The 22,010-nt window shown below is 33.2% G+C and overlaps 1 protein-coding gene across 3 annotated transcripts in view; it reads left to right on the forward strand.

Moving 5' to 3' along the window:
• FSTL5 (follistatin like 5) overlaps positions 1–22,010 on the forward strand; it is a 635,479-nt gene that overhangs the window by 318,321 nt on the left and 295,148 nt on the right. For all 3 annotated transcript variants that reach the window (XM_055336519.1, XM_055336520.1, XM_055336521.1), the window contains exons 4-5: positions 248–444; positions 13,647–13,767. In XM_055336519.1, coding sequence (XP_055192494.1) covers positions 248–444; positions 13,647–13,767 — 318 coding nt within the window. The remainder of the gene's footprint in view (positions 1–247; positions 445–13,646; positions 13,768–22,010) is intronic.

Genomic DNA, 22,010 nt, shown 5'->3' on the forward strand with positions numbered 1-22,010 from the left:
TGGCATAGAGAAAATACACAGTAAATATGTTGTTGCTAGATTTGATACAAATGAAAATTTTCTATCCTACCATGAATATAACTCATTATTTTTACCTTATGTATGTGTAAAGTATGCAAAGTAGGAACATAAAAATTATGTACCAAATACATTATCTATAAAAGATATCAGCTTCTTAATATTGATACAATAAATGATTCCTTTTCAATAATATTGTTTTAAAAATAACTCAATTCTTTTGTTACAGGAGATAACTGCAAGGCCACTGAATACAGCAAGATGAAAAGCATGCTTTTAGATTTACAAAATCAAAAATATATTACACAAGAAAATGACAACCCTAACGGTGATGACATATCTTGGAAGAAGTTGTTGGTGGATCAGATGTTTAAATATTTTGATGCTGACAGTAACGGACTTGTAGATATTAATGAACTAACTCAGGTATGATTGATGATTAAATTAACAAGTTTATTTAAATATAGAATGCACAATGTATTTACATCTGTGTGAATTTATTCGGTATTAATAAAATATATACTTAATCTATATTATTTGAGAGTGAGGACTAAACATATTTTTAAGTGTAAAATTTGACTAGTGTTAAATAAATAAGATTCAACTGAGTAGATTTTAAAGATATAATTGACTTTATTGAACAATACATGAATTGGGCAGCATCCCATTAAGCAGATGGGGGGTGGGGCTGGAACAATTGTACGAAATGGAAAGTTTTTGTAGAGGAGAGTGTGGCAAAACAATTATTAGCAAAAAGAGAAAGATTGTTCCAGACAAGGCTGCTTTTCCTTTGAGGGTAAGAAAAGGGCCATTATCATGTAGATTACTTCATCTTCTTTTGGGGGTTGGAAAGGGCCCGTGTTGCAGACTTATTGGTGCTGACTGAAAAATTCTTGACTGACCTACTAAGACTATATTTCTGGGGGAGATTGAACTACAAGTAGATTATGTATTAAACCCCAGTTTGGGCATGTGGCCTAAGTGATGTCACTTTAGGATTTTTTTTTTGTTTGGTTTTAGGTTTTGGTATTGTTTTTCTTCTAACACTACTCTATCAGCAGTATTAATTTCAAGTAACATTTATATGATGTTGTGCAGTTTAAAAAGAGGTAACTATTTTTGATAGGTTTCTCTACCTTAAATACCTAAAGGAATCAGTTGTTTATCTTACAAAATGTGTATCTTCAGATGTATTCTGGAGCTATTGTAATGTTTAATTTTCTATCAGTCAATAAAAATTTATGTATCCAATATTCAAGGGAACTATTCACCAGCAATTGAGCACATCTATAATCATAATATAAATAAATCATTTAAGAAGGTATCAAATTACTGAAATATTTTACTGTTTAAATAATGAAAGTTCAATTAGGATACAGTCAATCTAGGTTTAATATTAAGTCCACATTATTAAATTTCATTTATTTGAAAATTGTCACCAAAATGAAACATGTAATGAGAAAATTGTTATTAAAGAGAATATTTGAATAAACAGAATGTCTATTTAAGCCGTTTTGGAAAAATAGAAACACTTTCATGTGTGTGTCATGAAAACAGACAGACTAGTTTGAAGGAAAATGTAATACCCAGATTCAAGAAACCTAAACTAGTTGTAGTTAGAAGTAGAAATGTTAAGTGAGACATAAGACTACTCCAAAAATGTATACAGGTTTTAGGGAGTAATGGAGAAAGAAGCCAATCTAGACCAATCTAGGAAAATGGTGATAGCACGGAGGAATTCTGCTTACTTCTTGATAATCCCTGTAGTGTGTATATTCAGGTGGATTTTCCTCCAGTGATTAGCAGTTAATATTGTTAAAAAAAATCCATTAGTGTATCTCTGTAACATCATGCCATTCATCTCTTATGGTTAATTTTATGATTTCTCTTTAAAATCTGACACTGTGGGATCCCTGGGTGGCACAGCAGTTTGGCGCCTGCCTTTGGCCCAGGGCGCGATCCTGGAGACCCGGGATCGAATCCCACATCGGGCTCCCGGTGCATGGAGCCTGCTTCTCCCTCTGCCTGTGTCTCTGCCTCTCTCTCTCTCTCTGTGACTATCGTAAATAAATAAATAAAAAACCTTTAAAAAAATAAAATAAAATCTGACACTGTGGGATATTGATTTTATTATACAAGAATTTCCTAGCTTTGGAATAGTGTAACTTAGCTTAGAGACTTTATGTCAAAGTGACTTTGTAACTAAGTTGATTATAGTTCTTCCCATTCCAGTTAATTAAAATATATATCATTTTCATTATCTTCTTTAATTCAGCCTGCATTCATCGACTAGTTACTAAATCCAGGCATTGGATTTTAAAGAATCAAATTCTGGAATTTTAGGTAAAATTATAAAACCTTTAATTAAAATATCTGTTATCACTTACCTCATCATTTATTTTTCAAGAAAGAAACTCTAGAATTTTATATTTATAGTGACAATGAGAAATGACTAGTTAATTAAAATGAATTTAAAATTAAGGCTTGTCACCTTGATCTACGTGGGCCTGACATATTGGAATGCAATGTGTTTTCACTTTTATTTTTATTTTATATAATATATATCACATATATCACATCTCCATACTGGTGTAACCACTGGTTGGGTACAAAACATCGATCTTACCCAATCCAGTTGTTATCATAGTAGCTACATCTAAATCCAAATAGAAAATTGTTCCTCACTAGAAAATGGCAGTGACACAGAATCTACCTGTTTCAAGTTTCTGCCACTTGAAGTTTGTGTTCGGGCAGCCATAACAAAGTAATGCAAAGTGGTTCCTAAATCAACCCCTCTCTGTGTTCTGGAAGCTCAATGTCTAAAATCAAGAAGCTGGCTAAGCCATTCTCTCTCTGAAGTACCTGGAGGAGGACCTTTGCTTGTCTCTTTAAGTTTATGGCAGTGCTGGGCATTGCTTGGCATTCCCTGGCTTGCAGATAACGTCATTCTGCCTCTATGGTCGCAGAGCATCCTCTCTGTGTGTCTATCTTCACAGAGCCTTGTGTTTTCTTAAAAGGACATCGGTCCTATTGAATTAAGGAGCCGCCCTACTCCAGTATGGCCTCATTTTAAGTTGCCTAATTACATCTTCAACAGCCCTAGTTTCAAAAAATGTGACATGCTGAGGCACTTGGCATTAGGACTTCAAAATATCTTTTGAGAAGATACAACTCAACCCACAATGAGGTTCATAGGCTGCAAAATACAGTTTTGTTTTCTCTGTTTCCCTTGATTTGGACTTGCTTTAAGTCTGAAAAGTGCCCTTCCAACTTATCTGAAAGTTAAATTCAGAAACTTTATTTTCAGAAACTTCAGAAACCCATTTACATCTTGGCTATCCATGAAGTACATGCAAGGAAAGTTCTGGGAGGTTTACTGACTTCCTTCTGAGTACATCCCATGCCAGATAAATAATTCACACCTTCAGTGGTGTGTTGTGAAAATGTATCTCATCTGTCAGTAATCAACTATGAAAAAAAAAAAAAAGGAGGAAAACAACAACAACAACAGAGGGTTATAAGAAGCCCTCTTGAAAAGATATAATAAATATCTAGATATGTCTAGAACAAATACTGTTTTTGACTTGTGTATTTTTTAGGTTACAGGTACTCTTTTTAAGATCTTTTTACCAGCTATTATAACCAATAATACATATGGTTTTATTAATAAATTTTGAAACATATAATATCATAATTTAATATGGAATTTTAAAATAATTTAACTGAAAAGGGTAAAAAAGGAAAGGATCTTAATGGTGTCTCTTAATAATTTACAAGCCATTATTAGCAAAAATGTAATATGTAACTCTAAGATACTGCCAGTGACAAGTAAAAATTAAATAATATAATTTGGCTTTGAGGTTTTTATAATTGCAGCATGAAAGCTGGCTGCACACATTCTATTTTTATTCTATATAATGAATATATATTCTAGAGTTTTTCTTGCAGATTTTCAAGTAAATTAGAACCTAGAGGTCTTTCTAGTTGAGGGTAAAAATGCATAAAAATGTAATAGATAAAAGGAATAAGATCTTTAGTATCACAGCTAACAATGTGTCACAGCAAGAAAATATTTGCTAAAATGAACTCACCAGTTATAGAAATAAATCTTAATCAATCTATCTCTTCACCACTCTAGCTTAACATAAGCATCTGTCCCTGCACATTTACTCTTTCAGTCTGATGCTCATTTTTGTATATTAGAATACCCAATTATAAAATAAAAATTTATAGCAAAGTGAGATTTTGGACTTTCAAGAGAATTGTATTTTATGAAATTGATAAAATTGATGGTAGCACACTGGTAGATTTGCCATTGGCAATGGAGGGTCTGGAAGAGTTAAAACAGGTAACAGAAGAAAAAAAATCAACAAAGAGGGTGATATATGCATTTCAAAAGGAAAAAGACAATGTCTCAAAGGGAAAAAGAGTCAGTGGTTCTAAATTGATGAAGTCCTGGATATTTTTTTTCAAAATAATCTTTTTTTATGATCAAAGTGTAGTGGATAAGAACTTTGTTTATAGAGCCTGAATTCAAATCACATCTTTACTACTTACAACCTGTGAACCTTTGGTGAGTTACTTAAACTCTGTGACTTTATTTTCCTTTCCATATATTGGCAATAACAGGTATAATATTTATAATATTCATATCATTTATAATATGTACGCTTCTAAGAAACATGACTAGCATATAGAAAATACAGTGAAAATACAGAAAATACATGAAGATAACTTTCATGTGATTGCCATGGATGATCATGGAAATAAAGAGGGCACACATACTGAAGTTAGTCAATGAGTGATTAAACAATATTTCCATTATGCCCATCCTTTGCATTTTTTTAATGCTTGCACGTGGATATTAGGTGATAACAACTTAAATACCATTAGTTCACTGTTAGGTCATAGCCATTATGACCCAGAAATCTATATGCACATTATTAAACATGAAAAATATTTTAATACCAACTTTTACAATGAAAAAAATGGCTTGGGGCACCTGGGTAGCTCAGTCAGTAGAGCATCCAACTGTTGATTTTGACTCAGGTCATGATCTCAGGGTCAGAGGATAGAGCCCCCTCTTTGGTTCCTGGCTCAGCAAGGATTCTGCTTGAGATTCTCTTCCTTTCCTCTGTCCCTCCCCCCATGTGCATATATACTCCTCTATCCCTCTATAAAATAAATAGATAAAGTCTTAAAAAAAATTAAAAAAGGTGACTGGGTGGCTCAGTTGGTTAAGCCTCCAACAGTTAGTTTTGGGTCAGGTCATGATCTCAGGGTCAGGAGATTGAACCCCAGTAGGGTTCCCTGCCCAGCAGCAAGTTTGTTTGAAGATTAGCTCCCTCTACCCCTCTCCCCCACTTCCCTACAGACTCTGTCTCTCAAATAAATAAATGTTTTAAAAAATTTAAAAAAGAAAAAAAGTGGTTCTTGCAAAAGAAAATAAGTAGTTTTGGTTATCCCAAGAAATCAGAAAAAAAGAAATGATGGTATGTTTTTATACTGCTCATCTCATTCAAAATACTTATATATTTATCTCATATAGTCAGCATGAATTGTTAAATCCTGAGTACTATGTTATAGTAACTGATCAATAGTAATATTAGTGATAATAGTAGTGATACTATTATTTTTTTGCTGTAATTCAGAAATCTGTGTCCTCTTTGCACTCCTTTTTGAGCTTCATACAAAAATTGCATAGATTATGATAGATAGATAGATGATAGATAGATAGATAGATAGATAGATAGATAGATAGATGATAGACAGATGATATAGATAGATGATAGATAGATTCTTGCAAAAAACATTGTAGCCTTGCAAGGAAGATATAAGGTGTTTATATCACAAATTACTTAAATCCCAAATTGAAATCCAGTTTAGATAAAGCATTTTGTACCCTTTTCCTTTCCTTGTGCTGTGTCCATGGTGTGGTTGGCATTCCCTGCACCACAGATGCAGTGCCCAAATCTATCCCTCAACCTGGGGCTCTAAATTCTTTATCATGCAAAAAAAATATGTCCTATTTCAGATTCTACTACTAAATTTATATGACCAAATACATCACATTCTATGGTTGCCAAAATCTATCTTAGTTAAAAAACTAATAACAAGTTATAGGATATAGCACCAACGTCAAAAACCAATATCCATCATACTCTTCCCTTAGGGAGAAATATATCATCAGTCTTTGAAACTAGAAGAAATTCCTAGCATCTGTCTTGTGCCCTATTTTTTTTTTTTTTTTTTTTTACCCTCAGAACCTAATTATGTCCCACAACTCTTTCCTCAAGTATATGGCCCACTTTCACCCTTTGGATGAGGATTTCTATTGCCCAAATGATATGGAGATGGATGGTAGGTAAAGTGGAGTGTCTATCAAATTGTTTTTTTTTTATAGGAACAGATTACCCTTGTCTCCTTTCCCATATAAGTGTCTTAATTAATATATGACAAAGGTAATATTTCAATCACATTTAATGAATTTTATGCATTTTGTCTTTAAATGTCTCTCTTCTCTTTATTGAAAACAGGTAAATTGGCATTTATTTTGTTCTAGTTAGTGCTCTATATCTTTTCTTGAATCTCTGCTCTAGTGCCTGGATCCCATTCATAAGGAGGGTATAGAACTGAGTAGTGTCTGCTGGTAACGAATTCCATGTACTAAAGGCAAACCAAACATTCTGCCTTTTCTTGAGGACCATTCTGATAAGGTGTGAAAACTCACTTGTTTGGTGTTCGAAGCTATTTTGGTGAGAAAAGACTAAATACAAATAAATAAGCACTTGTCTGGATAGAGAAGGGAAATAAGTGAGAACTTCCAGAGAATGCCATGGTAATTAATCCTATTTAACATTTTAAAACCCCATAAGCCTTCTAGTAGGCAAAGTAAGTCCAGCAGAAACCAGGTGTTTGACTTAGAACAGCCCAGGATCTGAAATACAAAGCAATTTGTCCAGATTGTCCCTTAGAGGGAAATGGACAACTGTGTCTTGCACTGTGGTCTGATAGGTTGGATCTTTGAGGTAAGATGAGGCTACAGCCTTCACCCGGTAGAATGGCATCCTTGGGTTTGTTAGCCGTGTTAAAAGATAAGCTGCATCGTATTAAAATTTTAAGAATTTACTTGAGCAAAAATTGAGTTGGGCAGTGCCAAACCAGACATGGTGAAGAAGCACTCCGCTGAGGGGGAGCTAGGGGAGAACTCATGGAGGAAAGGAGAAGGCAAAGTAAGGAACTCACTGATTGGCTGTAGCCTAAAACCTACTTGGCTATTTGTGATGGGTTGTCAGTTTTGAAAAGTTGAAGCATTTACAGCTTAGATCTGGGCTTGTTTACCTAGGCGCCAGGGCATTAGAGCCAACTCAGCCTAATGGCTTCCTTGGTAAACTTAACAGCAGTAAACACAGGGTTCTTAAAGTGAAATAGTGCTAACAGCTTGGAAAATCTACTCCTTCGGCCTCTCCCTATTTCATAAAATAACCACCCGTAGAATTTAAGTAAGCAAAACCATTCCCTTGTGATTCTGAGTTTAAATAAGCAGCTGTATTGAGTATATTGATTTAGCTCTTTCTTCATTTAGAGTCTGTCATCTTAATAAGCTGATTCACATTAGGCATGCATATTAGAATGAAATATTTCCCTAATGTGCACACATGCCAACTCTTTATTAAAATAATAAAAAGAGCTACTTGTTCACAGGATTTAGATTATTATGTTATACATATTTGACTTAAAAAGCTATTTGCTCAATGACTACCATATGTGAATACATTTACAAAATTAAATAAAAAGCAAGAATAAATAAGACTGGATATTTTTAAGCTATCAGGATGGGCATGGCAATGATGTTTTCGCAACCTTTGTACATACAATTTTCTTTAAAAATGTTTAGAACTGTTACATAGGGAATGGACAGTTAATCTTATTTTGAGTTGATAAAACCTACTACAAATTTAAAGATTTCTTAAAAGGTTCTGGTGCCTAGTCAACATATTTATTTACTATAAGATTGGTAAGAATTGTTTTGTCTAATAGATAAAAAGCTATTTCAGTGAAGACAAACTAAAAACAAATAAATAAGCACTTGTCTGGATAGAGAAGGGAGATAAGTGAGAACTTCCAGGGAATGCCATGGTAATTAATCCTATCTAACATTTAAAAACCCCATAAACTTTCCGCTAGACAAAATAAGACAGCAGAAACCAGGTGTTCGACTTAGAATGGCAGTGGCAATGCCAGTAGTCAGATCTTCATAGTACTGGCAATTTCCTTTCCAGCGTTAAAGGTTTCCAGCAACGATTAGCACTTAACAGAGAAAGGTAAGGCCTGTGATTGTTGGTTTAGGAGCCCCTTGGGGCTACAATTAAGAAACAGTACTTTCAATTCTACCTAGAAACATTAGTAACTAGTTTCAAATATTCTTTTTTTTTAATGTTGTTCATAATAATATGCACAAGACAATTGGAAAATTGAAGTTTTGTTTTTTTTTTTAAATAAACATATCATTTATAGCATCTTTCCCTTGGAATGTTAAAGTGCAGTTAATAATTAGGCATTCACATTTACACAATCCCTGTGAACCATATATAATGCCTTAAAAATAAATTATTTTTCTTCCCACCGGTAGTTGAATAATGTAATCTCTTCAGCAGGTCTTTCAAAAGAATTAATGTTGGCCCTATTGATTTTTTAAATGTTACAAAATCTAAAAGAGAACTTAAAGATGTAATTAATTTTTATATGATTCTCTCCTTCTAATACACCCGTTGCAGGATAGCATCGGTTATATATGAGTAAACTACTATAATTTGTAATGTTAATCATTTATCCTCTGCCCTTTCACCTTGTTTACTTTTTAGAGCACTGTTAGCAATCTGTAATTATCTTGTTTATTTAATTATTTGATTACCTGTTCCCACTCATCTTCTCTAGAAAATTAACTCCCTGAGGACAAAGACTATGTCATTCTTATTTACTACTGTATCCCCAACATCTAGCACAATTCTTGTCACATGTTGGTTGTTAAGAAGGGAAAGACAAAAAGGAGGAAGGGAGAGAAGGAGAGAAGCAGAAAGGAAGTGTACAAGGAAATGTTCAGAGAACTAAGTAGTAGAGAAGCCAACCCATCCATATAGAGCACGTGGGAGAGATTTAAAGATAATGCCTAAAGATACGTATTTCTTATAAAGTATATTTATTTCCTGACCCCTTAGGCTTTGATGCAATCTGCACAATTTGCCAAGTAAAGAGTGAAAATATTTTCTCTTCAACTTCACAAATGTGATGCATTTTCTTTAAAATAGAGGAGCACTGAGCTCCGATAACTGAGATCACTGTGATTGTGAAATGGTCATGATTAGTTTGAGGCGAAAAGCTTGCAAAGGATGAGGTAAAGCTCAGCCCTCAGTTGAGCTTTTAAACATATGAGTAGTGTGTCCTTCCATGAGTTTACAGTTGCTATTTGTCCGTCTCTACCAAGGAGAGTAAAAAAAAAAAAAAGACACAGAACTGGAAGATTCTACTCCATTGTTCTCCTATACCCTCACAACAGTGGTTTCATCACTATGACTTGACTTGAGATTATTAAGTCCATATATAAAAATTAATTCTATGTATTTAACCTCTTTTATGAGAGTGATTATAATAATCTTTGATTTCCAAGTCATAATATATATGCCCAGAAAACTAATACCCATCCATATGTCTCCACAGCAGAAAGATAATTCTCTACACCCACCTCCAGCATTTTCCTTTTTATTCTTTCCATTTTTATTTATCCTCAGATAACTTATTGTCTGACATACTATGTAGTTTACTTATTTATTTATTTGTTCCCTCTCTACTAGCATATAAGTCCCACATGGGAGGTACTTTTGTCTATCTTGTTGGCTGTTTTCAGAGTCTAGGAAAGAGTCTGCCACATAGCAGATACTCAAAAATGACTTGTTAAATAGATACCTGATTAAACAAATGAAGGAGAATAATAACAAGAATAGTTTACTTTGGGAGGGACAGTTTTGTATTTGTTTTTGTTCTTATGTTTTGGAAGAAAAAAGAATGTAGTATCAAATCATCCCTGAGTTATTATAATTCCTCATGCAACCTTGACAGTTCTATTACTTTGAAATTAAATATATATCCCCTCTGGGATGCTGTGTATCTGGGTTCCTTGGATGACATACATTCTACTAATACTTCTGTTATGTCACATTGACTCTAATCTCTGTGGAGCCCAAGATTCATGTAACTTGATTTTTTGATTACTAAAGAAAGTAAGAATCTCTAATCTTTGTAGCATTAGAAAACTCACCAAAACACTGGTAAATTTGGGAAACATATTCAATATTTTACAGTAGATAACAAACGAAATTATGAGTGAGCTCCTTGACTAAATCTTCATCATAAGATACTTAAATAACAATATATTCAGTGAGTCTGGCTCTACATGATCACTAGTTCAGAAATAGCACATGTATTTTGAAGGGCCTAGACTGGGAAGTTCTTGGAACCAGTGCCAGACATACATAAAAGAAGTGTTGTCAACGATGAAAGCCCTACAAGTTTGGATCCCCTGTGTCAAAGAGTGTTTGATATGTTACTGTGCCCTTGGGGAGGAAATCTGGTTATTTCCTGTCATGCTTTCTTGCAGGCAGTCAAACACTCATTACTTTAAGGTTATCAAAACTCTAGATATCTAAAGCAATTTCTCCATGCTGGTTGAAAGGTCATAGAAAAGTCTCTCCCTCGTTTGAAATACCTCAGACTGTACACAGATCCCATCAGGAAACCTAACGGACAGAAGAAGTTACTAGGAAATACATTTTATCTTATTTTTTAAAATATTTTTATTTATTCATGAGAGACAGAGAGGCAGAGATACAGGCAGAGGGAGAAGCAGGCTCATGTGGGACTTGATCCCAGGTCTCCAGGATCACGCCCTGGGCCCAAGGCAGGTGCTAAACCACTGAGCCACCCAGAGATCCCAGGAAATATATTTTAAATAAGCTGTTACATTGACCAAAAAAAATGGAATAAAATGAAGAAAATGTGTATTTGAAATATTGATGGTAAGGAAGAATCATCTCTCTCCTGTACATGAGTATGGTCCAATATAGATGACATAGTTGGGTTTTTTGTTGTTGTTGTTGTTGTTGTTGTTGTTTTTGAAAACTTCTAGCCAGGACCATTTGCTTCTGTAGGGTACACTCATTAAAACAGCACATCCAGCTTAAGTTGTATAATCATGATCAAATCAAGACCAGGATCAAATCAAGATCAAGCTAGTGTTATGCCAGCATTCAAGAGAAAGGTAGAAGTTCATCTCTTTGTCTAGCACATGACTTAATCTGAGCAAACTATTAAAATAGAAAATGTGAGACAGAAAATGAAGAACAATTTCTCCAGGTTTTTCCATCTCCTTCTCTTTATGAACATGTATGAGAATAAAAACCACTAAAAATATTATTAAAGTACCTGACCAAACGCTGCTGTCACTGCATCCTTAAAATTACTACACTGCTTGCATTGCAGATCTTTAGGAAGAGCGTAGTGAGGTAAGATGAAATATGCTGCCCCCTTACCACCCGGGAAAAAGTCATTTTCCATGATCTAACAAATAACAGATGGAGAATGGCTGAGAGCTCTGTTGCTTTCTAAATAGAAAAGCAGTATTAGTTTTCTCATTAGGCTTATAGGAGAGATGGCTTCAGCCGTTAGGTAGTTTTGTTAATCCCTCCAGCTGGACTGTGCAAAAGTGTAAGGCTTAATACTCGCTCTCAACAATATCTATGTATATGGATCAATTAAAGCAGATAAATGTTTTGCCTTTTCTCCCCCTCTAAGGCAGCGAATATCAGCTTAACCAACGAAATGTGAATACATTACACAAGAGCAGATAACCCAGTGTATTGTGCAAGTTGTATTTAGCAATGCTCAGGTGGCTGCAGAAGGGGGCTGGAGGCTCTAGTGACCCTAAAGCTAAGCTCCATCCTCAGAGCTACCTCTCTAGCTCGGCCAATATCTGGCATAACTAAACTTTTAAGATGGAAATGTTCCCAAAAAGATTATTTAAAAAAATGGTTCGAGAGCATCTGAGAATCTTTAGAAGTTAGTGTCACTAATCTGCCACTGATCTAACAAAGCATGCTGCTTTATCAAAGACAGTAATCTATGGTGAACACACAGTAGTGCATATGCAAGCTGGTGTGGAAATCGGCAGTGAATTATTTGCATAAGAAGCACATTACAGGTTTAAAACATCATTATTTTTGACCTTAAAATTGTGTATTTTTGAGTACACATTATATGTTGTCTTCTAACTTTATGTGTGTGTCTGTTTAGGTACATGTGTGTGTATGTGCGTGTGTATACTCTGCACGACAGCCATGAGACATAAATGTTACTACCTCCAATTTCTAGTTGAGGAAAGGTTAAGTGATTTGCCAGAAATTATAGAACTGTTAAGTGGCATTAGCAGGAGCAGAACCCAAAGCTGGCTGACCTCAGAGCCTGCATTTTCTGATTACATGCCATCGCTTTTTTAAAACCACGCTGTAATGCACAGCTCGAAGCAAGTGAAATACTGCCTCTGCATGTAGGAGAATATGAAAAGCCATGGGCACAGCTATGCAGCCACCCAGATGGGTAGGAATGTTTGAAAAGTCTTGGGGAGCTCCTTTATTTGAGAGGCAATAGTCAAAGCAGTAGAGTATAAAAAAGCTACAGCCTCAGTCCATAGGACAGAGCACAGAGGAGAAAAAGTCTGATGATTTTTCTCACCCACACTTGGATAGATTTTCATCATCAATTGGTGCATTAATTCTCTTTGGCTCCTGGAAACAGTCATTTGCTTAATAGCTCTTTTGTGACCGAGGGAGTTAATGCACAATCCCAAACGGCTTAACTTTCAGCTGAGGAGGAGTTTAGGCAGAGGAAAAAAAAAATCTAACTTCATTTTTCACAAATAATTTGGAGATGAAAGTTGGAACAAATGCTCTCACTATTTTTGTTGAGAAAGAGCCCTGTTTTATTTTGACAGAGGTCACTGAGACATAGGAGGCAATTTTCATGTGGAGATATTTCCTTGAGTCAGTATAAATGGAGCAGAGAAAAGGAGTGAAACACAAAATGTTCTTGTAAAGTTCAGATTTTTCTGGGTCCTACTGTGAAGTTTTTGTACTAGAAAATTTGGGCTAAATTCTAAATACCTATCTTAACTTTTTAACTTTATATCTTTGGAATGGTTAAAAATACTTTTCCAGGGTGCCTGGATGGCTCAGTGGGTGAAGCATCTGCCTTCGGCTCAGGTCATAATCCTGGGATCAAGTCCCGCCTTGGCCTCCCTACTCAGGAGAGTCTGCTTCTCCCTCTGCCCCCCATCACGTGCATGTCGTACTCATTTGCATGATCTCTCTCACAAAAATAAATAAATAAAAATCTTTCCAAAAAATAATTGAAAAAATTAAAGAAAATAATTGTCCAGTAACTGAAAATCTGGGTCTCTCATAGGTTCAGTTCTTTGCCCTACTGCAGACTTAAAATGATTAAGTGATGATTATGTATAATTAATTATGCTATAGAAATGCTAAGATGGTTATAATTGTATGGTTTAATTTTCTTGTCAGGTAATAAAACAGGAAGATCTTGGCCAGGATCTTTCTGATTGTACTTTGTATGATCTACTGAAATACGATGATTTTAACTCTGACAAGCACCTGGTTCTTGAAGAATTTTATAGAACATTCCGTGAGTATAATATTCATTCTCTAACTTCTTCATTCTTTTTCCTATTTCTTTAAACAAGACAGTATATTTGCTTGATCTCAGAGTACAAACTATTTTTTTTAAAGAAGTGATAAAAGTAAGATCATTTAAGTGCTTAACTGTACTGAAACATATGTAAGAGCTAAGGAGTTTGGTAATTTTAAAATGAAAATCTGGAAGTATTTGATAACCCTAGATATCAGTTCTTATTGATTCTAGTTGAAAACATTAATTCTACAATATTGCTTCTAAGGTTTGGAGTAGGAGCAGCACTTAACTTACTTTCACCATATGGCAAAAACAATTTAATCATTTACAAAGTGACCTTTTTGTTTTGTTTTTTTACACTATTGGGAACCCAAAGTAGATTACTAGATAGACTTTGCGTTATGTTAGCAATAATTAGCATAAGTATGCAAAATTGTATTTATGTTAGGGTACTTTGGAATAATTTATATATGTTTAAATTGCTTAACGACTACTTAAAATTGACCTTATGTGCTTTATAAAGGGGAGTTATAAAGACGATCTGGTTTAGAAAAGCTACCTGCCAGGTTGTTATTTAAAAATATTTCAAAGAAAAAAGTCTTGGGGACAGAAACCAGAAGGGAAAGATTTAAGGGATGTGTGCAAAAATTAAATTAACTGGCTGTTGTTTGAAAATCTCCAAAGAATCAAAGTTCAACAGGGTCTAATTCAGCACAGAAGCCAGTATTTTTTACATCTACCTATCTATCATACATCTACTCTCTTTAATATGTTATGTGTATATGCATTTATATATTGCTTTCCAGAAGACAGGAAAAAGTGAATGTACTTGATGTGAAAAGATTTCTTTTGAATTATGCCTCTGCCCTCTATCAGTGGTCTGATATTCGGGGAATTACTTTAATTTCTGAAAATTCATATAAACAAGGATAGTAATTTCATATTAAAACATTAAATTATATGTTATGTAATATTTGGTATAAGCAAAATAACACATGTGAAAGAAACAGTTGCAGGTTTTAAAGCCTTCTATCAGTATATTCTTCAATTTTAATTAAATTGCATTTCCATATTAAATTAAAAGGCAGGATGACTCTGTAAACAATCACTTATAAGTATGTTACAAGGTGAGACTATTTTTAAAAAATAACAAGAAAGCAATATTATTATTCGACATTTGTATGAAGAAACTGAAACACAGGGAAGTTAAGAACTAAGTAGCTGAGTTTATAATCAAACCTTTGTCAGACTGTGAAATCTATGTGTTTCCCACTAAACTTCACTCTGTAATAGGCATTATATTGTGTGCTCATGGTGGCAAAAAGATACTATGGTTTTTCAGGAAAGAAATTATACATACATTGTTTTATATTTATATTAACACCATCCTTTTAAATTATTATATAAACACTGTATGCAAGATAAAAGGACTAAACATCATAAAAAGACCTAAGTAAAATATTAAGTGAATTGAGAGTGTAATATACAGTTTGGGAAGTCAAGGAGACTTAAAGGTGATATCAATTGCATTTGTCTCCAGGATGAGTGGATATGGTTCAGGCAATAGGACATGGGAAATTGGACAAAAATAATAGCATAAATAAGAACTCAAGTGCATGACATATCAAGGTATTTACAGAAAATAGTTCAACTGCAAAAATCTGTTCCAGGTGTGAAATTCTATGAAAATATACCAATTATTATTACTGTTTTACTAACTTGTCTTATTAAATAAGCTGTATAACCTACCAACTCCCATCCCTCACCCTTATACAATGCAGATACATGGATTTAACTACCTAAAAGTAATTGGAACTTGTAGGAAAAGCAGGTAACATTTTTAATGGTATGCAATTTATCAAGCATCAATAAAATAATTAAATAGATGTTTGTGTAGAATTCTTATTCAAAATATAATTATTGTTGATGAAGTGCTGGAGCAAGAAACTGAAACAATAAAAATAATGTATAAATAGTCTGTTATTTTTATGACAGCACAGCAAAGTCTGAATAAAGATCCCTGGCAATATCAGTAAATAAGAATCTTGTCCAGAATAGTGTTGCTTGCACCTCTCACAGGGAAAAAATGATACTGGGTTTTGATATATGATTTGATGTTGCTAAGGAAGGCAAGGTAGATCAGTATATTGTTCTGATAAAGAAAATTTTACATTTCAGAAATCTTGTATCATCAATAAAAGCATTCAATAGAGAAATAGTAAAGTCTTCTCTATGAAGGAGCTAAATTATACTAAGAACTCCTGAGGTTGAATGGGAAAAATCTATATGATTTGGGTTAACTATTAGAAGATAATATGGTAACAATTTTATGGAAATTATTTATAGTAAATGCAATGCGTTTAATGAATATTGTAATGTTTCTGCCATTTGGTCAAAATTATGTATAACACGAAAGGTCTGCTTTTTAATATTCTGAGTCATAAAGATATATTAGGTAATGAAAGCACTTGGCACTCAGAAATCATATTATGAGCTTTTTCCTTTTTGTATAATCAGAAAACTATCCCTTAATAATGATAAAATAGTATTCATATAATCATTTAGAGAATATAATGTTTTCTAAGTAATGCTGGAATTATATGGAATATTTTAATATTCTTTGTGGTCTTAACAAGCAATTTTCTGGAAAGTATTATATTTTCACTGTTGCACTTATTGAAACAGGTCATCAAACTATACAATGATCCCTCAGAGACAGCAGAATTAATTTGTATGGATTGTGTCAGCATTAGCAAGAGGTATTTATACTTTTTGAATAGGAAATATATATATATATTTATTTATTTCCATCTTTACAATACTTTATAACGAAACCCACTTTGGCTTTGTGAAGGTTAGTGACAGGCTTTTAATGATGGCGTGATTTGAAAAAGTCACTATATTATGAAATACTAAGGTAGTATCATGAATAAAAATGTGTAACAATAGTGAGAAAGGCAATCTATTAAAAAAATAATGTATTAAGTACCTATGTGTATAGAATGCTGTGATAGTTAAAAACCTAAAAAAAATGTTTTTCTTTCCTTTAGGAATATATAATCTCAGACAGACAATGATAAAAATGACAGATCTAGCATGTGTAAAAATAATATTTTTTTAACAGAGAGAATGATTCCCCCAGATAGTTCCTAAAAAAAAAAAATCCCAGAAAACTAAAAAGTCCCTAAATGAATGTACAGAGGAATAAATTAAGTCCAGAGAAGTTAAAACACACATACACACACACACACACACACACACACACAAACTTTTCTTGATCCATTAATTATCTGCTGGTAGATACACACTTTTGGAGTTCCAGTTTAATATTCTTTCTGCCATGGTATAAAATAGAAGAAAGTAAAGCAAAAGGAAATGGGCAAACAAGAAAAGTTTAATGGTAAAAAAAAAAAAAAAAAGAAAAAAGAAAGAAAAAAATCATCACTATTACAGTGCTATTACAGCAGTTATAAGGTTTTCTATAAAATAGCCTTTTCTTTTCCTTTTTGGATAAGATGAATTATTTCAATATTACAATCGAAATTGAATGGTATGTTTTTCTTCATAATTTTTTACCTTAATAAAAAGGTATTTAAAATACATCCTCAGTGTGAGTATCAAATATTCTAAATCATGCCTCATTTGGTTAACAAACTTGGAGATCTATTTAATGGGATCAAATAAATTTTAAATGAGGTCAGTGACATAGTTTTTGAATACTTAGAGGAAATACTAAATCTTCTGGTCAGATGGTGAACACCTTTCACCAGGCATTTTGTTGTCTTGAGTATTTTCAATAAACTGTGTAGGTTTTTCAATGCAAAAGTTTCTTATAGAATTAAATATGAGTCCACAGTGCTATTATTAATCACAAGGACTTGAATTGATGTACAATGAAACATCACTTTATTTTCTTCCCATTCAAAATTAAATTAAAGGGTTTGTTTGATTTGCATGGGGCACTACATTGTTGCCTTAAATCTATAGGTAAATGCAAGTGATTTGCCATCAAACAACATGACTGTACACTGAATTGAGGCATTTAATTTCAAAAGTGATACTCAGATAAATGTTTACATTTACTTATTTTTGCCATCAAATTCAATTGAGGTGATAAAGTGCCATGATATGATTATTAATTGTTTTTATTTCTAGCTAACAAAAAATGATGCTATTGGTTATCCAGGGAAAGAATAATTGTTTGGAGAATGCTTTCTGTGTACTTTATCTTCTGAGTTAAATTATAAGTCGTTTGACTCTAGTGCTAAGACTTAAAATTGTATGAAATGAGGAGTTTGCAATTCCAATAGATTCCTGAAATTCTATTAAATTCTTATGAATTGCAGTTCCCAAAGTCATATAGATGTACTTCAAGATATGTATGTATTCTATTAGTTCAAGTTCTAATGTCACACTTAAATAAATCTCTATCAATTCAAAATGGTCTTTATGTGTGGAAAGTTCCAAAAAAAGAGATGTGTTTCTACTAGGCATGAAATAATTAGTTTTTTGCAAGCATAACGCATCGACTGTGAGCATTTATATTTAAACTAATTGTATAATAGTTCCCTGTCCTTTCCTTAAAAGAATAAGTAATTAGAATTCTAAAATTTTAAAATATTTTAAAAAACATGGAATGATTATTTTAAATTGCCTAGCTATTCATGATTATACTCAAAATGTCATCTCTCTTTATATGAAACAGTTCTTAATGGGATATAGTTTTGATAATGACATTAGAAGGAAAAAATCATTTTCTAGGAAATCACAGTTGCTATAATAAAAATATTACTTATTGGAACCATCTAATAATCAGAGTGATGAAATATGAATATTATGTTAATATTCATAGATATTAGATCATTAGTATATGAAAGACATTTATTTGAGAAAAATAGCAGGGCTTAGTGAGAAGAATTAAGATTCTTACAGTAATATGGGTTAAAGGTGATAGGGCCAGAACTAAAGGAGCAATTGTAATAATTCAGGGAAGTGGTCATATTTGGATAATAGATTACAAGCAGCATCCTCTAAACCTGATGAATGATTCCATATGCATGGGATGGAGAGGATAGGGCCAAGGATAATGTCCAGTTTTCTAGCTTGCATACCGAGGTGACCAGTGATGCTAGTCATTAAGGTACGGCACACAGGAAGAGAAGTGAGCTTGAGGACATATACTGAGTTAAATTTTCAACATACTGACATATTCACATACAAATTTTTGGTTGGAGAATATCATGGCCTAGAGCTCAAGTGGGAGTTCAGGACGACAAATAGAGATTATAGGGCAGGTAGTTAAAATTTGATACTCAGGCAGGGAATGAGGTACCAAAGGTGAGTATGTAAAGAGAGAAGAGATGAGCAGAAGAGCAATAAGTAGTTAAATGCAAAATTAATTAAGTAATTTAACAAGAAAACAAACAAAAAAACACGATTGGTAGGAAGAAAACCAAAGGGCTACATCATCATAAAATTTTAGTAAGAAATTGTTGACCAGCAATTTCCATGACTGAGTTCAAAACAAGAGAGTATATGACAGATAAATAAGTGGCTACTGCACTTCGCAATAAGGAGGTTGTTGGTGACTTTGGTCACAGCATTTTCAGCAGAGAAGTAGAAGTAGAAGCAAAAGTGCTTGCGATTAAGAGGTTAAATGTAAAAAAGGAAAGAAAGAAAGAGAAAAAATGCTGAGCGAAGAAGCAGAGCACACAAGCATACATCAAGTATATATTTAGATAAAATCCAAAGTAGGTAAAACTCATCCATGGTTTCAGTAGTTAACATGATGGTTGCCTTTGTAGGAATTAGAGGGTGATGGGTTGGGAACACAGGTGAGAAAAGGGCTTCTATGGTGCTCATAGCATTCTACTTTTTAGCCTTACAAAAAAAAAAAAAAATCCCATACTGGTTTTGGAAATGCCGTATTAGACGCTGATGTGGCTACTATTGAACAACCTCACACATAGATCACTGTAATACGAAACCTTGCAGCAACTTTAATTGCTTGTCACTTTGGGAAAATAACTCTTTTACTACATACTTTGATTAAAAAATTAATTCACTTGTTTATATAATTATAATGTTCTATGTTAGAGTTTATAGATATGCCCTGACAATTTTGGTAAATAGAACTTAGCACCATTCACTTACAGGTGATTTCCACTTTATATTATTGTTGTTTTGTCTAAGTTCTTTGGACTGTATAGGGAAAGAACTGTCCAACATGATTGTTGGACCCACCCTATAGACATATATTCCAAAAAGACAAATTTTGGTTCTAAACAAAATGAATTATTTTTACATACCAATTGTGAGTAGAAAGACAACAGGTAAGCCAATACCAATTTAAACTGTAATTTTAAAATAAATAATAAATAAAATAAAATATAAAATAAAATAAAATAAAAAAATTTAAAAGAATGAAAAAGAATTTTTAAAAGAATGAAAGCCTTATTTTTTTTCCATTTTAAAAAGAATGAAAGCCTTAATTTTTTTTTCCATTTTAAGATGACCCTGTCTTCCTGATTTTAAGATTACCTTAATCTTTTGTAGCTAGTGCACCTTTATGATTCTTCTTTACCTTTAGCCTCTATCATGATTTCTCACTGGTAATTTTGCTTGCTGACCTAACTATTTGGTGCTCCTAAAAGCAGACACAATTAGATATTCTAGCTTCTCTTTTATTTCAGGTGAAACCCTTCTATTTATTTCTTAAAGTATTGACTCTTTTCATCATACAGATATTGAGAGTCAGGCCTTTCCTGACACAAAATAAAATTGAAATAAGAAACAATAAAATGAAATTGATTATTCATTCTTATTTCGCCACCATGCACCATATCTTGTCAATCATAACTTAGCGAATCTGACTTAAAATTACTTTCCCCTGACTTCAATGTGGTATTCAGCAATAGTGTGTGCCTGGGGCTGTTTCGGACTTGCAAAATCATTTCTGTAATTCATTGGTACTTTGGCTTTGTTAACTCCATGTTCTTCATACTGATTGCTCAGAAACTCCTTGAACTGAGCCTTACATTGCACTTGTGTGGTTCTGAAACCCTATCTGCATGGCATCTTCTTCATAATGGCTTTCCTGTGCAGATGACCTGCTGCAACGCTGCCCCAAATCTCATCCATTCAGGCATGAGAGAGTTACTGCACCTTGGCACCAAAGCCTTGACTTGAACTTAAAGTACCTCAGGGGTACTAGGCCCGCTAAGGCAGGAGAGCATGTGACTCTTAATATCTGGGTCATGAATTCAAGCCCCATGTTGGTATGGAACCTGTTTTAAAAATTAATTAATCAATCAATTAATTAATTAATTAATCTATGTCAGATTTCCAAACTGTGTCCCTACTAAAGGGATTAAATTTTGCTGGCTAATTGTTGTTCAACAGTTTAACAATTTGAATGCAATGTATCATGCTTTAATTATTAGCTGTTGTCTGAATTCCCTACCCAAGGTTAGTCTGAGAGAATGCATTTTATTTACATTTTCCAGTTGAAAGTTTCTTTATAGGATTCTGCTCCATCAAATGACCCATTATGGAGGCACTTATCTGCAAAGTGAATGTTATGATCTATAAAATCAAGTACTTTTTAAAAATATATAAGAAATCATACATGTTTAGGCAATTAATCTTTAAAAACATTGGTTTTTAATTCAAGGATTTGGAAGCAAGTACTCAAAATACAGTTTTTGTTAAATATAATTTAATATGTGGTTTTTATTACCGTCACATTTTTTTTTAACCAGCTAGAGGCCTGCCCTCTTGTATAAGAATTCTATCACTTTCATAGAGTGATTACATGGGTGTAACCAGATAAAACAAGAAATTTAAGTAGGCCTTATCAATAACATAAAAATCATAAGATTTAAGTTGAGTGTCTAATATTAGTTTGAAACTATCCTGTCTTGTTCAAAAAAAAAGAAGAAAAAAATGAATCAAAACAAGAGAAATAACTTTTAAATTTTAATACATTTTAAGCAAAATCACATATTATTAAAAGTTTGGCCAACAGACTTTGCTTTCATTAACTACCATAATTCCATATCCTTTTTAACAATGACAATTTTTGTTGTTGTAGTTAAAGAAAGCAGAAAGGCACAAAAGAGAAAATAGGAATCAATTTTAATTCCATCATTCAGTTATAATCACTTTGATATACACATATGCACATATTTTATGAAATGTGACATTGATATTATATCCTCAAGATTTATCTTAATTAT

Source organism: Nyctereutes procyonoides, unplaced genomic scaffold (genome assembly GCF_905146905.1).
Source record: "Nyctereutes procyonoides isolate TBG_1078 unplaced genomic scaffold, NYPRO_anot_genome, whole genome shotgun sequence".
Lineage (NCBI taxonomy): Eukaryota > Metazoa > Chordata > Mammalia > Carnivora > Canidae > Nyctereutes > Nyctereutes procyonoides.